This window comes from Bos indicus x Bos taurus, chromosome 5, assembly GCF_003369695.1.
Source record: "Bos indicus x Bos taurus breed Angus x Brahman F1 hybrid chromosome 5, Bos_hybrid_MaternalHap_v2.0, whole genome shotgun sequence".
Lineage (NCBI taxonomy): Eukaryota > Metazoa > Chordata > Mammalia > Artiodactyla > Bovidae > Bos > Bos indicus x Bos taurus.
Genome location: NC_040080.1, coordinates 63,407,736 through 63,431,386, shown reverse-complemented (window position 1 = coordinate 63,431,386; position 23,651 = coordinate 63,407,736). Strand labels below are relative to the sequence as shown.

At 39.1% G+C, this 23,651-nt stretch overlaps 1 protein-coding gene across 4 annotated transcripts in view; it reads right to left on the bottom strand.

Moving 5' to 3' along the window:
- The window catches only part of RBMS2 (RNA binding motif single stranded interacting protein 2), a 78,209-nt gene that overhangs the window by 43,190 nt on the left and 11,368 nt on the right, over positions 1 to 23,651 (bottom strand). The window contains exons 1-3 of one of the 4 annotated variants that reach the window (XM_027542255.1): positions 15,312 to 16,725; positions 15,119 to 15,186; positions 14,227 to 14,313 (exon numbers count right to left, since the gene is read on the bottom strand). In XM_027542255.1, the coding sequence (XP_027398056.1) occupies positions 14,227 to 14,292 (66 nt within the window). In that variant the 5' untranslated portion in view covers positions 14,293 to 14,313; positions 15,119 to 15,186; positions 15,312 to 16,725. Of the gene's footprint in view, positions 1 to 14,226; positions 14,410 to 15,118; positions 16,726 to 23,651 lie in introns of those variants that run through there. The other 3 variants (XM_027542256.1, XM_027542254.1, XM_027542257.1) reach the window with 3 other exon arrangements.

Sequence of the window (23,651 nt, the reverse complement as noted above, 5' to 3'; positions counted from 1 at the left end):
ACTACTGAAACCTGCACACCCTGGAGCCCATGCTCTGCAACCAGACAAGCCACTGCAATTAAAAGCCCACGCACCACAACTAGAGTAACTAACCTCTACTCGCAGCAACAATGAATGACCCACTGCAGTCAAAAAAATAAACACAAACAAAAAAACTTTTTTTTTTAAGTCAGAAAAAAAAAATGTCTCTCATACAGGAGAGTCTCCATAAGGCTACGAGTTGATTTCTCATCAGAAATATTGCACGCCAAGAGGGAATGGGACGATATATTCAAAATGCTGAAAGAAAAAAAAATGCAAAACAAGAAATACTTTACCTAACAAAGTTGTCCTTCAGAGGTGAAGGTGAAATACTTTCCCTAACAAAAGTTGAGAGTTCACCACCACTTAACCTGCCTTAACAACAAATGCTGAAAAGAATTCTTCAATCTGAAAAGAAAGGATACTAACTAATAACATGAAAATACACAACACACTGATAAAGGTAAACATAGATTCAGAATACTAGTCCTCTTGCCTGGAAAATCCCATGGATGGAGGAGCCTGGTAGGCTGCAGTCCATGGGGTGGCAAAGAGTCGGACACGACTGAGCGACTTCACTTTCACTTTTCACTTTCATGCACTGGAGAAGGCAATGGCAACCCACTCCAGTGTTCTTGCCTGGAGAGTCCCCGGGACGGGGGAGCCTGGTGGGCTGCCGTCTATGGGGTCACACAGAGTCGGAAACGACTGAAGCAACTTAGCAGCAGCTACAATAGTTTGTTAACGGATACACAATATAAAAGGATGTAAACTGTGATATGAAAAACATAAAATGGGGGGAGGTAAAAGGGTAGATTTTGTATGCGATCAAACTTAAGTTGTTATCAGCTTAAAAATAGATTGTCACACCTGTAACATGTTTCAGGTGAGCTTGACGGTAACAACAAAACAAAAACCTATAATAGATATACGTAAGATAAAGAGAAGGGAATCAAAGTACATCATATCAGAAATTACCAATTTCAAAATAAGACAGTAAGAGAGGAGAGGAAGAAAGGAACTACAAGATGGCCAGAAAACCATTACCAAGATGGCAGTAGTAAGTCCTTAGTGTGTGTTAGCCGCTCAAGTCATGTCCAACTGTTTGCAACCTCATGGACTGTAACCCACCAGGCTGCTCTATCCATGGGATTTCCCAGGTGAGTATACTGGAGTGGGTTGCCATAATAAGTCCTTACTGAGTTATAATTACTTTAAATGTAAACAGATTAAACTCTCTAGTCAAAAGGCAAGAGTGAAGAGTGGCTGAATGCATTAAAAAAAAGGCCTGATGTTCATGCTGCCTACAAAGACTCACTTTGCTACAAGGACACACATAAGAACAAAATGAAGGCCTGGAAAAAGATATTCCATACAAATGGAAACCAAAATAAAGCAAGGATGACTATACTTATATCAGGGGGAAAAAAGTCAAAAACTGTAACAAGAGACAAAGAAAGTCATTATATGATTTTAAGAGAGTCAATTCATCAAGAGGATTCACAGCACTGGAAGGATTGATGCTGAAGCTGAAACTCCAATACTTTGGCCACCTGATGCAAAGAACCGACTCACTGGAAAAGATCTTGATGCTGGGAAAGATTGAAGACAGGAGGAGAAGGGAACGACAAAGGATAAGATGGTTGGATGGCATCACTGACTTGATGGACATTAGTGTGAGCAAGCTCTGGGAATTGGTGATGGACAGGGAAGCCTGGCATGCTACAGTCCATGGAGTCGCAAAGAGTCAGACATGACTGAGCAACTGGACTAAACTGAAAATATTAAGAGGACCTAAACATCAGAGCACCTAAAATATTAAGAATACCTAAAATATTAAGCAAATATTAACAGATCTGAGGGGAGAAACAGACAATACAATAATAGCAGAGGATTTCAATATCCCACTTTCAATAATGAACAGATCACCCAGACAGAAAATCAATGTAGAAACAATGGACTTGAACTATACTTTAGATCAAATAACTTAACAGACATATATAGTCTTCCATCTAAAAATAATAGATTACATCTTCAAGTGCACCTGGAACATTCTCCAGGATAGAGCACATGAGGTCACAAAAAGTCTCAGTAAATTTAAAAATATCGTAACTATACCAAGTATCTTTTCTGACCAATACGGTATAAACTAGAAATAAATAACAGATGGAAAACTGGAAAATTCACGAATGTGTGGAAATTAAACACACCCCTGAACAACCAATGGGTCAGAGATGAAGTAAAAAAAAATCTTGAAACAAAAATGGAAACACAACGGACAAAAACTCATGGGATGCAGCAAAAATAGAGCACAGAGGGAAGTTAATGCCCATGTTAAAAAGAAAAAAAAATCTCAAACTACCTCAAGAAAAAGAAGGACATATTAAGCCCAAAGTTAGAAGAAAGAGGGAGATAACAAAGATCAGAGCAAAAATAAATAAAATCAGGAATAGAAAGACAATGGGAAACTAAGCGTTAGTTTTTTAAAAAAGATAAAATTGACAAGCCTTGAGCTAGACTTACAAAGAAAAGAGGACTCAAAGAAATACAATTTAAAATGAAAGAGGAGATATCACAAAAACACAGAGGATCATAAGACACAATCATATGCCATCAAATTGGACAACCTAGAAGCAATGAATAAGTTCCTAGAAATGTATGATCTACCAAGTCTTAGTAATAAAAAATATAGAAAACCTGAACAGACTAATAAGACCGACAACCTCCAGAACTAGATGACTTCACAAGTGAATTCTACGAAACATTCAAAGAATTAACACCAATTCTCAAACTCTCCCAAAAAACTCAATAGAAGGGAACACTCCCAAACTCAGTTCATGAGACCAACATTACCCTGATACCAAAGCCAAATGAGGATACTACAAGAAAACAACAGGCCAACATCCATGACGAGGATAAATGCAAAAATTCTTAATAAATACTACCAAAACAAATTCAACAGCACGTTAAAAGGATCATATACCAAGATCAAGTCTTTTTTAATACTTATTTATTTTTGGCTGTGTGGGGTCTTCGTTGCTGCAAGCCGGCCTTCTCTAGTTGCCATGCACAGGCTTCTCATCATGGTGGCTTCTCTTGTTTCAGAGCATGGGCTCCAAGATGTGGGCTTCCGTAGTTGTGGCGGATGGGCTCGTTTGCCCCACAGCATGTGATATCTTCCGGGACCAGGGATCCAAACACTGTTCCTTGCATTGCAAAGTAGATTCTCAACCACTGGACCACTAGGGAAGCCCCAAGGACACATTTTATTATTGAGATTGAATAGGTTGCTTTTCATTTTGTTTGAACATTTGAAAGAATTTAGTCTTAAATGGGGCTTCCCAGGTGGCACTAATGGTAAAGAACCCAATGAAGGAGATGTAAAGAGATGTGGATTCAATCCTGGATGGGAAATATCTCCTGGAGAAGGGCATGGCAACCCACTCCAGTATTCATGCCTGGAGAATCCCATGGACAGAGGAGCCTGAAAGGCTACAGTTGGTCCACAGGGTCACAAAGAGTCAGACATGATTGATGCAACTTAGCACCCATGCAGTCTTAAACACTTTCTGATTTAAAAATTTTAGGACCTCCCTGGTGGCTCAATGGTAAAGAATCTGCCTGCCAATGGAGGAGACACAGATTTGATCCCCGGGCCAGGAAGATCCCACATGCCAAGGAGCAACTAAGCCCATTACCCACAACTACTGAGCCTGTGCTATAGAGCCGGGAAGCCACAACTGCTGACACCTGCATGTCTAGAGCCCGTGCTCTGCGACAAGAGAAGTCACTGCAATGAGAAGCTTGTGTGCTGCAACTAGAGAGTAGCCCCCACTCACCACAACTAGAGAAAAGCCTGAGCAGCAACAAAGACCCAGCACAGCCAAAAATAAATAAAATTAAATTTCAAAAGCCTTTACAAATTTTTTAAAACTTTTATATATCAAGATGCTTTTTTCTTTTCATTGTAGAACTTGTTTATAAAAATTCACTTCCTGAAAGAGAAATATTTGCAAATCATATACCTGACAGGGTATTAATATCCAAAATATATACAGAACCCCTAAAACTCAATAACAACAAAAAAAACCCACTTTAAAAATGGGCAAAGGGCTTCAGTATTTCTCCAAAGAAAATATACAAATGCCCGATTAGCACTTGAAAAGATGATCAACATCACTAATCATTAAACAAATACAAATCAAAATTATAATGAAGTACCTCTCACAACCATTAGGATTGCTACTATCAAAAAAATAGAAAATAAGTGTTGGCAAGGATTCGGAGAAATCAGAACTTGTGCACTACTGGTAGGAACATAAAATGGTATAGCCACTAAGGAAAATAATATGGTAATTCCTCAAAAAATTAAAAATAGAATTACCATATAATCCAGCAAGCCGAATTCTGGGACTATACCCAAAAGAACTGAAAGCAGAGTCTGAAGAGCTATTTATACACCCAAGTCCACAGAAACACTATTTACAATAACCAAAAGAAGGAAGTAACTCAAGTATCTCTCACAGATGAATGGATACACAAAATGTGGTATGTACATTCAATGTAATATTATTCAGCCTTAAAAAGCAAGGAAATCTTGATATATGTTACAACATAGATGAACTTTGAAAACATTATGCTAAGTTATATAAGTCAATCACAAAAAGACAAATACTGTATGACTACATTTATATGAAGTACTTACAGAACTCATAAAAGATAGAAAGTAGGAGTAGTTGCCAATAGTTTGGGGGGAGGGGAGAATGGGGGAGTCATTTAATGGGGTAGTTTCAGTTCTGCAAGATGAAGAGTTCTACTAGAGACTGGCTGCACAATGTAAATGTATCATACTTAACACCATTACAATGGATACTTAAAAATGTATGGCAAAGTTTGTTATATATATTTTACAATTAAAAAATAAAAAGCAAATATTGAGAAAAAGAGTGGAATGTAATGAAGCAGAGATTTTAGAGGAACTACTTTTTCAAGAAGGTGGATTGTAAAAGGGATCAGAAAAATGGGACAGTAACTTGGCAGAAGAAATGGGATCAAGCAGGATTTCCATTGTTCTGTTTTAAGATGAGAGAAACTATAAGCTTGTTTATATGCATACAGGAAGAAAAAGAGACCCCACTCCTACGTATAAACTCCAAAGAAATTTTTACACAACTGTGCCACATATATGATAATATTCTGAGCAGCTATGTTAGGAACAGCAAAAACAAACAAGCCTGGAATAGTCCAAAAGCTCACTGGTGGAACAATGGATAAATTATGGTATATTTACAAAATGAAATATTATACAGGAAAAAATGAATAAAATATACAACATGAATGAATCATGAAGATGTAATACTGAATGGAAACAAACAGAAGACTGTGTTGCAATAAGACAATAAAGCAGTGGTTGACAGCACAGATTAGGAGCCAACGATCTGAGTTCAAATCCCAGCTGGGCCATTCACCAGTAACGTGATTATTAAGCTCTCTGTAGTTCATTTTTTCTCATCTGTGAAACAGGCAAAATAATCATGAAACTGTCATGAGGATTAAATTATATATGTAAAGCACTTAGAACAATGTAAAAAAGCAAATTAAACATGATTTTAAACTGTATTTTTAAAAAGCAATAGAATGATAAATATAAAATTTAAGAGCAGTGACCTTTAGAAGGGAGGCAGGCAGTGGGATGAGAAAAACTCTTAAGTATACGTAATTTACAGGCAATGATTCTAGTTCTTAAGCTGGAAGATGGGTTTACAGGTGTTCTTCTTTCTTAATTATTGTATTTATTTCTGGCTGTGCTGGGTCTTTGCCGCTGCGAGGGCTTTTCTCCAGCTGTGGCGAGCAGGGTCTACTCTCTCGTAGTAGTAGCACGTGAGCTCTCATTGTGGTGGTTTCTCTAGTTGTGGAGCACAGGTTCTAGGGTGTGTGGACTTAAGCAGCTGCAGCTCGTGGGCTCAGGTGTTGTATCTCCTGGGCTCAAGAGCACAGGCTTAGTAGTTGTGGCAAATGGGATCTTCCTGGATTAGGAATCAAACCCACGTCTCCTGCATTGGCAGGCGGATTCCTTACCATTGAGCCACCAGGGAAGCCCACAGGTGTTCCTCTTATTATTACGCTTTATCAGTTCAGTTCAGGGAAACTGATGGACAGTTTCCCTGTGATGGACAGTTTCCCTGTCCATCACCAACTCCCAGAGCTTACTCAAACTGATGTCCATCGTGTCAGTGATATCATCCAACTATCTCATCCTCTGTCATCCCCTTCTCCTCCCACCTTCAATCTTACCCAGCATCAGGGTCTTTTCCAATGAGTCAGTTCTTCGCATCAGGTGGCCAAAGTACTGGAGTTTCAGCTTCAGCATCAGTCCTTCCAAAGAATATTCAGGAATGATTTCCTTTAGGATGGACTGGTTGGATCTCCTTGCAGTCCAAGGGACTCTCAAGAGTCTTCTCCAACACAGTACAAAAGCATCAGTTCGGTGCTCAGCTTTCTTTATAGTCCAACTCTCATATCCGTACATGATACACTTTATAGTTACATGTAATCTTTTGTGTTATTAAATAATATATTAAATATAATAAAAGAGAAGTAATGGAAGGAAATAAATTGGAGACAGCTAGTATATATAACTCTTAAAAAAACAATTATTTCAAGATAGTTTATATACAGGGAAGAAGAGAAATGGAACAGCAGCTGAAGAAAGAAATGGCACCAAGAGAAAGGGTTTTTTTTGGTTGTTGTTGTTGTTTTTGTTTTTTTTTAATAAAAGAAATAACAGTCTATTTACATAGGTCCTAGCACATTCTGGAGCTATTTAATGAATGTGAGTCCGATGAACAAATAAATAGTAAGGCCATTCCAAAAGGAAGGAACAACAACAAAAAAGTATCGGAGGCTGAATACTACATGAAGCACAAAGACAACAGAATCAGAGAATAGGAGGGGTTATGAAGAAACACATACATTCGGAAAGTATCAAGTAACTGATCATGAACCTTTTCACATTTTGGCTTCTGTATCTCCCATCTTTAAGAAAATTCTCCCCACACTACCACTATCTTCTTTCAGCCTTTATCTCATTTCTCTGCTCCCCATCTTTTTAAAATAACTTGGGACTTCTCTGGTGGTCCAGTGGCTAAGATTTCATGCTCCTACTGCAGGGGGCCCGGGTTTGATCCCTAGTCAGGGAACTAGATCCCACATGTCACAACTAAGACCCAGCACAACCAAATTAAAAAAATAAAGAAAATATTAAAAAATAAAAACAACTTTATTGAGATGTAATTCACATACCACGCAATTAACCCATTTAAAATATAATTTCAATGGTATTTGGATCACTATAATCAATTTTAGAACATTTTCATTACCCCAAAAAGAAACCCAATACCCCATTGCTGCTGCTGCTAAGTCGCTTCAGTCGTTTCTGACTCTGTACGACCCCACAGACGGCAGCCCACTAGGTTCTGCTGTCCCTGTGATTCTCCAGGCAAGAATACTGGAGTGGGCTGCCATTTCCTTCTCCAATGCATAAAAGTGTAAAATGAAAGTGAAGTCGCTCAGTCGTGTCCTACTCCTAGCGACCCCATGGACTGCAGCCTACCAGGCTCCTCCATCCATGGGATTTTCCAGGCAAGAGGACTGGAGTGGGGTGCCATTACCTTCTCCCAATACCCATTACCAGTCACTTTTCTTTCCCTCTGAACTCTCCTACTCCATCTCTAGGGAGCTGCTAATCTCCTTTCTATCTCTGATTCTGGACATTTCATACAAATGGAAGCATCAAATACAGCTGATCCTTGAACAACACAGATTTTAACTTCACGGGTCCACTTACATGTGGATTTTCTGCTATTGGTTTAATCTGAGGATGCAGAACTATGGATATGGAGGAGTCATGGATACAGAGGATCAAATATAGCTTATATGTGGATTTTCAACTGAACAGGGCTGGTGTTACAAGCCCCGCAATGTTCAAGGGTCAAATGTATGTGGTCTTTCGTGACTGGCTTCTTTCACTAACATAATTTTTTCAAGGTTCTTCCATTTTGTAGACTGTATCAGTACCCTATTACTTTTTCTTTTTTTGGCCACATCACACGGCAGGTAGGATCTTAGTTCCCCAAGCAGAGATCAATTCCATGCTCTTGAGTCCTAACCAGTGGACTTCCAGGGAAGTCCCAGTACTCTTACTACTTTTTAATCACTGAATAAAATCCAAAATTCCATTGTATGGGTAAATATAGTATTTTACTTATCCATTCATCAGTTGATGGATATATGGATTGTTTCTACTTTTTGGCTATAATGAATAATGCTGTTATGAACATGATGTACAGGCTTTCTGTGTGGACATTGTTTTAATTTCCCTTGGGTATATACCTAGGAGTGTGTTTAACCTTTTAAGGAACTGCCAAAATGTTTTTCAAAGCAGCTGCACCATTTTACATTCCTATCAGCAGGTTATAAGGGTACAATCACATCACGCTATTATCTGTGTTTTTGATTACAACCATCCTTGTGGGTGTGAAGTGTTATCTCACTGTGGTTTTTATTTCCTTGATGGCTAATGACGCTGGACATCTTTTCATGGCTATTTGTAGATCTTCTTTGATGAAATATCTATTCAGACATTTTGCCTGTTTTTTAAATTTTTTTCCTGCATTTTCATCTTAATCCAAATTCTTAAAAGATCAGTCTATATTTACCATCTATACTTCCTTACTTTCATTCACTCAACAACCCACTCCAACCCTGCTTTTACTCCCCAATCTGAAATTGCTTGTTAAAGTCACCAACCACCTCTCCACTATTCATCAGCCTTCATCTTCCAGGATTAACTCTTATGGTTTGCACATCTGCATTTTAATTCTATTCATCATGACTATTCATCAGTCTTCATCTTCCAAGATTAACTCTTATGGTTTGCACATCTGCATTTTAATTCTAGCTGACTTTTTTTTGGCCACATTGAACACCCACAGCATGTGGGATCTTAGTTCTCTCACCAGGGACTGAAACCAGGTGCCCTGCATTGGAGATGTACCATCTTAACCACTGGTCCACCAGGGAAGTACCTGACTTCTTATTCTGATTCATATTTTCTTCTGTCTTATTTCTTTTCTATATTTTCCTGTCTTACAGCATATTTCCTTAGGCGATTAGAAATGTAAACCACCAACCAAACAGTATCGCCAGAGAACTGCAGATAACACAACTGGTTCAAGTAGAGTCAGTGTAATGACAGCGTGCAGGGGAGGTGGGGGAGATAAGGTAAGCTGAACCAACAGTGGGCACTAGGCTAAGGATTTGGATTTTGTTTAGCAGGTAATATACACCCATCCAGCAATGCAGGAGACCCAGGTTTGATCCCTGGGTCAGGAAGATCCCCTGGAGAAGAAAATGGCAACGCACTCCAGGATTCTTGCATGGAAAATCACACGGACGGAGGAGCCTGGCGGGCAACACCCCATGGGGTCGCAGAGTCAGACATGACTGAGCAACTAACACACATATGCCCATCAAAGATTTTTACACAAGAAATGCTCAGCACTATACTGTTGGAATGTTGGAAGATTATTCTGGTAGCGGGTATAAAATTACTTGGGGACAAGGGGTAGGGAGTGGAGAAACAGGAGACGAGGAGATCCTGTGGGATGTTTATTACTGTAGTAATACAGGTCTAAGTTAGTGTAGTAGAGCTAAAAAAGGGGGAATCAATGGAGAGACATTACCAGTAAACTTTAACCAACTGAGTTCCCTTTATTACCGATAACCAGAACTATTAGCTGCCACTGGTCATGAGACGTTGGACTTTAAAAGTTCCACCAGGGAATTCTCTGGCAGTCCAGTGGTTAGGACTCCGTGCTTCTACTACAAGGGGCACAGGTTCAATCCTCGGTGGGGAAACTAAGATCCCACATGCCACACATTGTGGCCAAAAAACAAATTAAATAAAAGTTCTACTAAATTTGATTCAGTGGAAACTAGATGAAAATGTAGCTAACACACAAAAATTCTCTCTCCCTGTTAGAAGTATAAACAATTCTAGTATTGCTTCCCACTTTCTGCTCTCCTGAGTTAACTCTTCCAAAGACTTCAGGTAACTCAAACTTCTTAAAGGGTGAAAATCTGGCAATGCCTACCAGCCAGTTCTGCTCTCATCACGGCCTCTGCTCCTCCACCCCACCCAACTCCCCACAACTCCACACCCCAATATGGCCTTCAATATGTTAAGATCAAGAAGAAATAGAAACTTATGCAAAATAGGTCAGGGAAGGCAAATTATCCCAAGTTAAACAAAGTCTCTTTTCTTTTTTTCCAAAGGGAATGGTTGTTGATGCTCCGAGGAGTTAACTTATAATAACACATGCCAGAAAGATGATGTCAGGGAAGGTGTGGTTAGGCTCTTTACAAGTCTGAAATTCCTTTACTCACAAACACTTCCTCTTTCAGTCTCACCTATACACAAATCTCTCTACTGAGGCAACTCTTTCCAAAGTTGAAGGAAGTGTTGAGACCTTAGAACTCTGATCTTTTTAACCTTTAGTCTTTTCTTTTTTTTAAGAACTAAGAATAATTAAGATAGATTTTTTTTTAAATACCATAATTTTTCAGAATCTCTCTTTGAAATTCACATTTTCTCCTTTCTATGATTTAGAATTCTCTAGGCAAGAATACTGGAGTGGGTTGCCATTTCCTTCTCCAGGGGATCTTCCCGACCCAGGGATCAAACCAGTGTGTCCTGAATTAGCAGGCAGATACTTTACCACTGAGCCACCAGGGAAGCCCTTGTGATTATTTAATTCCATTAAAAAGAATGGATATTCAACAGTACATCCTGAGAAAGAATGTGTGTGCCTTTATCAGGCATTATACATTTGTTGATTGTATACCTATATTTACAACAGCCAAGAAAGAGTAAGAAAACTGTAATTGTCCTTGGCTCGTCAGGAAACAAATTCTCTGATAAAATATACAAATATGTTTCAAAATAAAACAATCCTTTTTTTTTTTTTGCCAAATTGCAGGACTTACACGATGTGAGTTCCCTGACCAGGGATTGAACCCCAGCCATGGCAGTAAAAGCACTGAGTCCTCACCACTGGACTGCCAGGAAAGTCCCCAAACAATTCTACTTTTAAAAGACATTAAATAAAAATTAATCAAGTTACAAAAATGCTGTACAAATAAATCTTTTCACACTGAGCTCACTCAAGAAATTATTTTTATTCCACTAACCAGAAGTGACAACTACAGTAAATTATGATATAAAAATACTCCTTAAAGAAAACGGATCTCTACAAATCTGTTACTTACAGATTTTGGTACAACAAAATGATGGAAAAGAAAAGCAGATATTTATAATGTATACCTTTTCAAAAATTTAAAATTTTATTTCAGTTTTTCAAATGTTCCAGAGATCTCCAAAACTTTTCACATTGACTTGTTCTACCTGACAAACTTAGGTATTAATAGAAACGGCAAATAAGCCAATGTCAAAATTAAAACTTTGAAAAAAGTCTGGTAGAATAGACAAAGCAAGCTGCTACTAATTACTTCCCTTACCAGGTGGGATTTAGGTAAGTAACTTCAGGACATGAAGGGAAGATTTTTTGTTTTATATACCTCTTTATGCTTAAATTTTAAAAATAAATATGTCTTACGTTTATTACTAAAAACTAACAACTTATTTTAAAAACTAACCTTCAGTATATAAACAGCCAGATTACATGATCAGATTCACTCCAAACATTCTTCTCAAAAAATGAACACATTAAGCTGTACATATCAACAAAAAGACAAATAGTAACGTAGCAATCACTTCATTTAAATAGGGCCAACACCTACAAACCTATATATACACACAAGGTGTCATAGTCACAAAGTGATGTCATCATAATGCTGACCTATAAGAACCCAAAGAACATTTGACAAATACCCTGAATAATTACGATCTACCCCATCCCAGGTTTCTTAATGCGCTTCTCAAACCTTACAAGTTATCAGAAAGAGATATATTTGAATCCCAGTCCACAATAATAACCCTCATCCCCTAAACCAGTGGTCCCCAACCATTTTGGCACCAGGGCCTGGTTTCGTGAAAGACAATTTTTCCACAGATTGGCGTGAGAGATGGTTTTTGGATGATTCAAGAGCATTACATTCATTGTGCACTTTCTTTCTATTATTCCTACATCAGCTCCACCTCAGGGCATCAGGCATTAGATCCCAGAGGTTAGGGACCCCTGCCCTACAATATCCTAGATTTAGAAGCTGGTTAAATGTTTCCTATACAACAAGCGGAAAAGGAAGTACAGAGCTAAGAAACAAGAATATTTTAGATATCATCAAATACATGGGTACTAATAGGAAAAAAACAATTTCTGGAATTCATTTTACTGTATTTTAATGGGTAATCTGAGAGACTTGGAGGGAAAAAATTAGGAAGGAAACTTTTACACGGTACTATACAAGATTTGACGGAGAAGGCAATGGCACCCCACTCCAGTACTCTTGCCTGGAAAATCCAATGGATGGAGGAGCCTGGTGGGCTGCAGTCCATGGGGTCGCTAAGAGTTGGACACGACTGAGCGACTTCACTTTCACTTTTCACTTTCATGCATTGGAGAAGGAAATGGCAACCCACTCCAGTGTTCTTGCCTGGAGAATCCCAGGGACGGGGGAGCCTGGTGGGCTGCCGTCTATGGGGTCGCACAGAGTCAGACACGACTGAAGCGACTTAGCAGCAGCATACAAGATTTGAAGAGAATAAAGACAGATGAGCTACCCCTCTGTCAAAATCATATTGATTTATGTGTGTACATAAAATTGATAACATATGAACCCATATTTCTTAAGGATATAATAGTGTGTGTGTGTGTGTGTGTGTGTGTGTGTGTGCGCGCGCGCACGCGCGCAGGGTGTGTTAGTTACTCAGTTATGTCCGACTCTTTGCCACCCCATGGACTGTAGTCCACCAGGCTCCTCTGTCCATGGAATTCTCCAAGCAAGAATACTGGAGTGGATTGTCATTCCCTTCTCGAGGGGATCTTCCCAATCCAAGGATCAAACTCTGGTCTCCTGCATTGCAGGCAGATTCTTCACTGTCTGAGCCCCCAGGGAAGCAATGACAGAATGAATACCATATAAACTAACACCAGGTGTCTCGGTTCCAAACATTTACCCACTGCCTTGATCAGATACTTTGTTCACCTATATCAGACTCCTTAGGTATATAAGAAAGTGTCAAGAATCCCTTCCCACGCCCCAACAATCCATCAAATGAGCAAAATATCCTAAAATATATATGGCACCTTTTTCTACAAAGAACAGCTAGAGAATCAAGACAGAGGGTAAAGGGTCTTTCTGCTATAGCATAAAGTTCCTCCTAGTCAATACTGTGTGCACTGAAATGCCAAGAAACTGCCCAAGATATTCCTTGGCAACTGTGGGCACGACTGTACACCTCTCCCCAGACTGCCCCTGTGCCCAAGCATAGCACAACTCTCTGGCAGCTGTGGGTTAATCAAAAAGACTTCAAAGATGCCTGCTGAGCCTGGCTATCTGCAGAGCAGGAAGCCCCAGCTTAGCAGCAGACCCCAAAGAATCCTACTTTCTTTCTTAATTTCTTTCTTAAACTTTCTGCCTTAATTCCCAAGGTCTTCTCTTAAAAACTCCTTGCCTACAGGCTGGGTGGAGTAGGGTCTCTATCTAAGCTCCAAGAGTAGACTCAGTCCTCAGATGAAGCTGTGATTTCACTGACTGTATTCAAGCTACCCGATAACGCTGATGGAATGGTAGGAAGGAAGGTGGGCTGGAGGAGAACGCAGTTAATCAAAACAACGAAATAACCTTGGAGTGAGCGGGCTGGGGGCCAGGGTTTGAGGTGACATATTTTCCCTGTGAAAACTGGATACATCAGCAGGAAGTCAAACTAACTTCACAAAGCTCCGAACTTGCAAAGCTTGATTTGTTTTTAATTTCACTGCCTTCTCAGGCCTCAGGTAAGGGACTGTAAATTCCTGGAACTTCAGAACCAGGTAAGAAAAGATGACAAAAAAAAGTGGTGGAAAAAGAGAGGAGCTGAGAGGAGAGGAAGCCTCTTCCCCTCTTAAGGAGAATGTTAAAGCCAAGGGCACTCCCCGATCCCCAGAAAAGGAAGTAGCTGAATTCCAAAAAAGCACTTTTCCCTACCTTCTTGTTGTTCTTGTTATAGCCAAAAGTCGAAATCCCAGGCCTGGACGTCACTGATAGCAGCATTTTCTCTTTAATGTCAGGAAGCTAAGAGAGAAAGAGGGAGAGGGAAAGGGAGAGGAAAGAAGGGAGAGAAGGAGGGAGGGAGGGAGGAAGAGAAGGGAGAGGGGAAAGGGAGGAGGAGGAGGGGGGGAGGGAGGGGGAGTAAAGAATGAGCTAGGGCTGCTTGTTTACGTCACTGATAGAAGTTAACCCCGAGTGTGAGTGAGGCTCTTCCACTGGGTCCTAATGCCCAAGATGTTATTTTTTAATTTTTCATAGGCTTAGCAGTTAGACCAAAAAGAAGTTTTTAGGTCTACCTCTTTCAACTCTATCCCCTTTCTTATTTATTTTGTACAAGTTCAGATTCTCATGGAAAAAATGAGGACATTTTCTCCTTAGATCTCAGCTATAAGATTCCAAGCTTGATTTTAAAGGGACACTGCTTTGGAGAACATGTGAAGAAAATAAGCTCAGTACTTCCCCCCACACACACACTGTATATTTACAGTGAGCTTAACACACAGAATAACAAACAAAAGAGCTCACCGAAGAGCAGAGACAAGCAAAACAGAGGATGGGAGTAACTAGTTTCAGATCTTTGGACAGTTTTATTTCTCTCGGGTTACGCTGATGCTTCTTAATCCTTTCAGATTCCCCCAGGTATGACTTCAAAAATGATTTTTCAAACTGGACTAAGTCATGAAACTTGATGCTTAGTGCTTTTTTTTCCCCCAGCTTGACTGAGACGTAATTGCCTAGTGATTTCTTTGACAATTGTAAGCTATCTTATATGAATCTTCATCCCACTATTCCGAGCTTCAAGGTCCATGAAACTGAAACGATTACTCACCCTATCTGAAGTTTATGCCCAAGCTGAAGTTCACAGAGTTGGGATGTTTGCTTCAAGCTGTCTCTAAACTGCAGAAAAATAAACAAATAACTATTTTAAAAACAGGCTTCACAGAGAAGAAAAATACAAAGATCTTAGGAGGAAAGGAACATTAACTTTAGAGTCAAAAATTTAACACAATTGCAACACTTACCTCTAATATTACTAAAGGAATGTGCTGTAGAAGGTACCTTAACAATAAAATAAACTTGTAGGAAACCAAAAATTTAAAAACACTATCCAGTAATTTACCAATCTAGTCCAAGTATATAGGATGAAAGCCTTCAAATCCCTTCTTAAGGCCCCCTCACTGTCATAGTGGATATTCTAAGAAATAAATTAACCTGTCTGCTTTGCCACAACAAACATTAAGGCCAAACCCTCCCTTAAATGAAGTCCCAGTCTCTATTCTAGTTCTCCTGTCAGCTTTTTGCTATCATAAAGGGACAAAGAGTACCAACATTCTGCAGAGTAAATACATACATACCACACCCCCAATCTCTAACTTTCATTTCTAATAGGACAGGAAGTGCCTGCTAAGCTCAAGGGACACAGGAAGGGTGGGAACAGCCTCGATGTGGGAATTGCAACTGAGACTGGAAGCACAGCAGCCAAATGCAGTCAATAAATCAATAAAGGCATCTCCCACCGATGCCATATTTTTTTAAGTCCCCTTTCTGCCCTCAGAGGTTCTCATTCACTATATGCCAAGTTATCACTGCCATTTAGGTCCTTCTCCCTTAGCCTAACAATATGGCACAAAACCTTAGTCTTTAAGACTTGATTTATAATGGGGTTTATCTTTCAGTGGTTAAGACTCTGCATTCCCAATGCAGGGGCCCTGGGTTCAATTCCTGGTCAGGGAACTAATTACTATACAGAGCTGAAGTGAAGTGGGGGTCAAAAAGAGTCGAAAACGACTGAGTGACTAACATTTCACTTCAACTCTATATTAGAGCACAATTCTCATGCTGCAACTAAAAAGATTCTGTGTGCTACAACTAAGACCCAGCAGAGATAAATAAATATAATGAGGTTTATAACAACACTCAACCTAATTTCTTAAAAATCCTAATATTCTCAATGTGTTGTGTTCTCTTACTGCATTCCTTAATGCTCAACGATATCTTAGAATTTAAGATAGTCAAAACCATAAGTTTTAGAGAAAAGCAGACATGCATTCAGATCCTGACACCACTGTTAGTTACTGTTTATGTAACTTTAGGCCAAGTTACTTAACATCTCTGATGCACTCATTTCCAAAACGGAGATAATAGCTCCTTCATTAGCCTTTAGGGTCAAATCTAAGTTCTGTTCAGTCCTCTCACCCACAAGCTGAGTGACACTGGGAGAACTACCTCACATGTCTGAACCTCACTTCGCTCATCTGTAAAATACAGTAAATAGTCTCTACTTCCTAAAATTGTAATGAAGTGAAATAAGGCAACGCATATAAAGCCCTTAGGAAGGTATGTGGCACACTTGGTAAACACTTGGTAAAAAGCTAACAGATGTTCAGTTCAGTTCAGTCGCTCAGTCGTGTCTGACTCTTTGCGACCCCATGAATCGCAACACGCCAGGCCTCCCTGTCCATCACCAACTCCCAGAGCTCACTGAGACTCACGTCCATCGAGTCAGTGATGCCATCCAGCCATCTCATCCTCTGTCGTCCCCCTCTCCTCCTGCCCCCAATCCCTCCCAGCATCAGAGTCTTTTCCAATGAGTCAACTCTTCGCATGAGGTGGCCAAAGTACTGGAGTTTCAGCTTTAGCATCATTCCCTCCAAAGAAATCCCAGGGCTGATCTCCTTCAGAATGGACTGGTTGGATCTCCTTGCAGTCCAAGGGACTCTCAAGAGTCTTCTCCAACACCACAGTTCAAAAGCATCAATTCTTCAGCTCTCAGCCTTCTTCACAGTCCAACTCTCACATCCATACATGACCACAGGAAAAACCATAGCCTTTAGACGAACCTTTGTTGGCAAAGTAATGTCTCTGCTTTTGAATATGGTATCTAGGTTGGTCATAACTTTCCTTCCAAGAAGTAAGCGTCTTTTCATTTCATGGCTGCACTCACCATCTGCAGTGATCTTGGAGCCCAGAAAAATAAAGTCTGACACTGTTTCCACTGTTTCCCCATCTATTTCCCATGAAGTGATGGGACCGGATGCCATGATCTTCGTTTTCTGAATGTTGAGCTTTAAGCCAACTTTTTCACTCTCCACTTTCACTTTCATCAAGAGGCTTTTGAGTTCCTCCTCACTTTCTGCCATAAGGATGGTGTCATCTGCATATCTGAGGTTATTGCTATTTCTCCCGGCAATCTTGATTCCAGCTTGTGTTTCTTCCAGTCCAGCGTTTCTCACGATGTACTCTGCATATAAGTTAAATAAGCAGGGTGACAATATACAGCCTTGACGTACTCCTTTTCCTATTTGGATGTTAGCTCCATTTAGATTAATTGCTCTGTCTCCCAGTGTGTATCCCTCTGGGTATTATATAACCCAGATTTTATGATCTGTGTGAACATTTCCAAAAACTAGTAGTTTAGTTACATTCAAAAGATCATACTAGGACTAGATAGGTTGAACTATATAAGTGGAAATACTGAATAAGAAATTTCAGGAATCATCCAACCCAATTTCTTTTCTCTATCTTCCAGAAGCAAACGATCTGATTGTTTGAAAATTCTTTTCATAACTCCAGTCTCCTGAAATTGGTGGAATATATCTTATCTCTAGGGGAAAAAAAAAGGAAACAAAATAATACAGAATCAAAGCACATTAGACAAGACATCCCAGCTCCCATTTCTCTAGAGTCCTGCTACTTTAAGAAACTGAAATAGATTTTTAAAAAAGGTAGATCTTCATATACCCTAAAATTTAACACGTTTTTGCCATTCTAAAAGTAGATAAAGAAGGATCCAATTATAAATTCTATTATTTATATATATATATATATATATATATATATATATATATGTTTTTATTTGTTAGGCTGTGTTGGGTCTTAGTTGCTGCTCACAGGATTTTTTGCTGTGGCCCATGGAATCGCTAGTTGTGGCTCAAGACCTTAGTTGCTCACAGCATGTGGGATCTAGTTCCCAGGCAGGGATGGAACCCAGGCCCCTGCATTGAGGCTGCAGAGTCTTAGCCACTGGACTACCAGGGAAGTCCCTGGTAAGTATATTTTTAAAGCAAGTAGGGACTCCCCTGGTGGTCCAGTGGCTAAGACTTTGTGCTCCCAACGCAGGGGGCCTGGGTTTGATCCCTGGCCAGGGAACTAGAATCCACACACTGCCAACTAAGACCCAGTGCAGCTAAATAAATAAATAAATAAATATTTTAAAAATAAATAAAGGAAGTTATAGAATCTTATGGAAGCGATAGTGAAGGTGATGGAGTTCTGTGATTAGATTCAGAAAGTGTATGAGAAGAGGAAGAATCCTATTTCTTCCAGTGTGTTTACTTTGATACCCAACCCCCTCATCTGCTTTGCCGATTATGACTGCTTACATTTTTCTAGATTTAGTCAAAGCTTCTCAAATTCTTGGTTCTTTTGGGCCCAGCACCCAGGAGTTTTTCTGAGGGGGAAAAAGTAAAATAGTTATTTGGAACATCTCTTAGAAACAGATATCTATACCTCAGATTCTATATAGACTAGTATGTGATTTCTCCAGAAAAACTGTAATAGGGAAGAACAAATCTGACTCCATATTGGATCTGTTTTCTTTACTTTAACCTTTGTATTCTATTGCTTTTGCTACAAGTTAAGAATACTGCCTATAGCCTGAAATATAAAGAACAGCCCGTTTTCAAGGTTCTGACTTTTAAGGTGTAACACTTTTCCATTCATGTAACATTTATCATGTTGGAGGTACACAGAAACAACATAACCTGACCTACATGGACAGATGCAAGAACAAAGGATTCTGACCCCAAGAAGTTTGTAACAACCAACCACACCCCCTCTCCCCTTTTAGTATAAAAGAAGCCTGAATTCTAACTTGGGTAAGATGGTTCTTTGGGACAATAGTCCACCATCTTCTCAGTCTGCTGGCTTTCCAAATGAAGTCACTATTCCCTGCCTCAACAACTTGTCTCTCGATTTATTGGCCTGTTCTGTAACAAGCAGTACAAGCATGAACTCAGTAACAAAACAACAGTTTTAAGTGTCTCAGGTAGAGAAGTCAGAGGTCTTGGGACTTCTCTGGTGGTCTGCACTGCCACTGCAGGGGCATGGGTTTTATCCTGGGTGGGGAACTAAAAAAAAATCCTCTGTGGGTTATCTTTCCTCTCACTGATTAACTTCTGCGACCAAAAGTCTAAGTAATGACAAAAGACCCAAAAGTTCAATTTATTTAATGGTAAAGAGATGAATAATGCCTCAAGAAGGGGGGAAAAAAAAAGTTTAGCACATCAGCTTACTCAAGCAGAAATATTTAACGATCTGCATCAAACAACTAGAAAAACTTAGCCCTGTTCCCTTCAGATGTAGGATGGAATGACAAAATGACAAAATTGGTCTAAAGCTAGAAATTGAGAAAGTTTGCCCTTTCAACTCCTTGACATAACTCATAGAAAAGAGAGGGAAAAGACAGGTAACTCTGAAGAATTATTTAATTAATCATACCCTGGATATCAGTGCTAATAGTATATTCTCCTCTTCCATAAGAAGATACTTCTGGCCAAAACTTATTACAAAGAAAACCCTAACAAAACTTTCAAGTAACTCTTCCTTTGCCAGACACTAAAGAAATACAGCAATCAAATCATCTTAGCATCCAGGGACCAGAAAATTAGCATAATGTAGAAAGAAAAGATTAGACTGGATTCTATGCACACCCAGAATGGACTGCATTGATAGGCAATATTATAGTCTCCAAATGCACGTTTCCTTCACACTTGAGACATTAATTTTGTTTAGCTTCAGCTATCCCTAAAATAGGACTGATGCTAAAGCTGAAACTCCAATACTTTGGCCACCTCATGTGAAGAGTTGACTCATTGGAAAAGACTCTGATGCTGGGAGGGATTGGGGGCAGGAGGAGAAGGGGACGACAGAGGATGAGATGGCTGGATGGCATCACTGACTCAATGGACGTGAATTTGAGTGAACTTCGGGAGTTGGTGATGGACAGGGAGGCCTGGCATGCTGCGATTCGTGGGGTCGCAAAGAGTCAGACTCGACTAAGCGACTGAACTGAACTGATCCCTAAAATAAATAACTCAGATAATCACAATAAAAGCCCACAAATGAATTCAACAATTAGACTGAACCAAATGAAATGGCTGGTTATGTAGGTTAAACACAGAATCTTTTCAAATAGTCAAATACTGGTAATTTCATGTGATTAAATCCTACATTGCAAAAAGTGTGAGGCAGTGAGGATGATAATGAGTTATAACACTGGTGAATTGGATACCTCCTTTCCTTTGTCCTGTCTCATTTTCAGATTAAAAAAAAAAACAAAAACCCAGAGAGGTAAACTCACTTCCATAAGGTCCTGGGAGTCAAATAATATCTGACACCGGAATCCAGACTTTCTGTCATAATTCAGCATTGTTCTTGTATCACTGTGATTTGATTGTGTGATTTAAAATTCTTATAAATATATATTTAGGGGTCATAAATAATAAAGGAATAATCCTAAGATTCCAAAGGTGAAAGTTCAACTGTTTTCCTGAAATCAACTCTATCTCAAGTAGCAGAGATATCTAACATTTCAGTCTGTTCCTAAATTGCACAATGGAGGATATTTCTAGGGATAAACCTATAATACAAACAAGAAGATTTATGGAAAACTACAGTTGTTGGGAAGTACTGCTAATTAAGTATTTAAGATTCTACCTGAGGTTTGATTCATTATATATTTAGAAGGTAATTTGCTTGAATTCTGCTTTCCTCTCAGGGATAATTTGTACCATAACCTGAAACTCTCAGATGAAACACAAGAAGATTTGAATATAAGAAGTGGCTTCTAAAACATCAATATACATTATTTATGCGGTTACTAGTCACCAGTAGGTTTTGCCAGAATCACAGACTTGATGAGGACAGGGACTGTGACTATTTTGTGTACCCTATTATATCCCCAGTATTTAACAGCATCTGGCTAAACTAACATTTAAAAATATTTGTCAGCAGTGACAACCTCCCCATGAGAGCTTGCTTCTTGAAAAGGATCTCCTTCATCCCTTTCTAGAAGAAGAGAAGAAAGGAAACTCCAGCTAGAGCGGAACCCTAATTTCTACTTAGTGGATGTAAAACGCCCAGATGCTCTAAGATCAACACTCTCTGTAGTCATGCACAAATGCTAGGTTTGTGCTCTACCGTCCTCTGGCAGTCGCAGGAGAAAAAGCAACACTTACAGAAACATGCTCCTTTAGACAGAAGCAGTAAAAACACCCTGGGACTTTCCTGGTGGGTGCAGTGGTTAAGAAACCACCCGCCAATGTAGGGAACACAGGTTCGATGCCTGGTCCGGGAAGATCCAACATGCCACGTAACAACTAAGCCAGTGCACCACAACTCCTGAGACTGCTCGAGAGCTCAAGAGCCGCAATTCCTGAAGCCGGCTCACCCTGGAGCCCACGCTCTTCAAAAAGAGAAGCCCTCATACTCAGCTAGAGTAACCTTGCTCACAGCAACTAGAGAAAGGCCTCTCGTGAAGCAATGGAGACTCAGCACAGCCAAAAATAAAAAACTAATTAACTTGAAAAAATAAAAGCACCCTAAATCAGGATGAACTAGAAACCACTTCAACACACACATTTTGGATACACATGTGAAAACACACACACCACTTAAAAAAATATATTTGGTTAATGAACAAATGGAATAAACTTCAACACTAAATTTACATCTGAAAAAATATTAAAAATACTGAATATAGTGTTGATAGTGATGGAATGGCACATTAGGACATGTAGGAGCTTTTTCCTTTACATTTACAATGCATATGATTTTCCTTTTGTGGGTTTTTTTTTTTTTTTTTTTTTTGTCATTAGGAGATCAGAAAGCTAGAATTTACCTGCGTCTCTCATCTGTGTATTAGATATAACTATACCATCATCACATATAAGACACCACCCAAAAGGCCCACTATAAATTTGTATTCCTACAGCATTTTGTACACAATTTTGTAGGCTTTTAACTCTTACTTACTGCCCCAACTCTTGTACCTACATAGTGACTTTCTAGGAAGCAGACACCAACTTTTATTCATCCTTTTATCTTTAACACCTAAATTTAACTTACACTCAAGAATACCAGCTGGAAGAATACAATTTTCAATTCAAGTGTCTCCAGTGTGAAAGTGAAGCTCAATGAACATTAAGAGAACACTGCCACCTCCTGGGTAATATAGGTCGTGCATTCTTTAGCAAATACCAGGAAGAGAAAGCACAGAATTTGTATATAGGTAGATCAGAAATTCGAAATTTAAACCCAGCTCTATCATTTGCTGTGTTAAACTGGAAAATCTCAATCAGTTTTCCCTTCTACAAAATGAGCATAGCACCTGTCCTATTTCTCAGGAATAATCATGACAGTCAAATTATAATGACTGTAAAAGTACTTTGTTGGTTATAAAATGTTTTCCAAGTATGAGACCATAGTTGATTATTTACTCTGCCGTGTTGAGGATAATAAATCCATCTTTTTTTAATTGAATATTTCATTAACATAATAGTTGTTTTAACAAATCCATCTTACTTCTTACCACAAATCTAACTAAATAATCTGCAGGTTGAGGATCAGAGCCAACTCATTAAATTTTAGATGTCTAATGGCAAATTTCTTTATATGTTAATGTAGACTGTCATTAACTTATTAAAATGTGTTGTTGAGCATAAAATTAAAATTACTTGGCGACACCACTTCTCACCCACCAGACTGGCAAAAATCCAAAAGCTTGACAAAAGACTGGTGGAGAGAGTGTGGTAAAAAGGCTATCATATATTGTGTGTGGAAATGCAAAATAGCATATCTCCTTTTGCACTATTAAGCAAAAGGACATATACTTTTACCCTCTGTCAACTTAAAAATTGAGTAATGTTTTATTCGGAGGGAATTTGTAGGACGTCAAGCCCAGGAGACAGCCATTTCAAGTGACTGACAGAACTGCTCAGAGGCGGCGGAGGAAGGAGTCAGGGTTACACAGAAGTTTGCAATAAGGGGCAAGTAGTCTGAATATCAAAAGATTATTGTTAATTAAGAAAAACTAGGTTAAAGAATTTATTAACTTGAATTTATTAATTCAAGTTAAGGACTTTATTGCTTATTTTAGGGAAGATGCAGGAGTCTGGGCTTGCTGAAGTAATTTCTTTCATATGCATCTCAGCTATTTGGGGCCAGTATTCCAAGTATTTCACCTCTTTGAAAAGGCAACATCAAAATCATAAAATTGACATGTGTTATGAACCATATCTAAAACTAAGTATAATAGAAATTTTATTTCAGGAGAATTAATGTTTAGGAAATCTATTACGTGA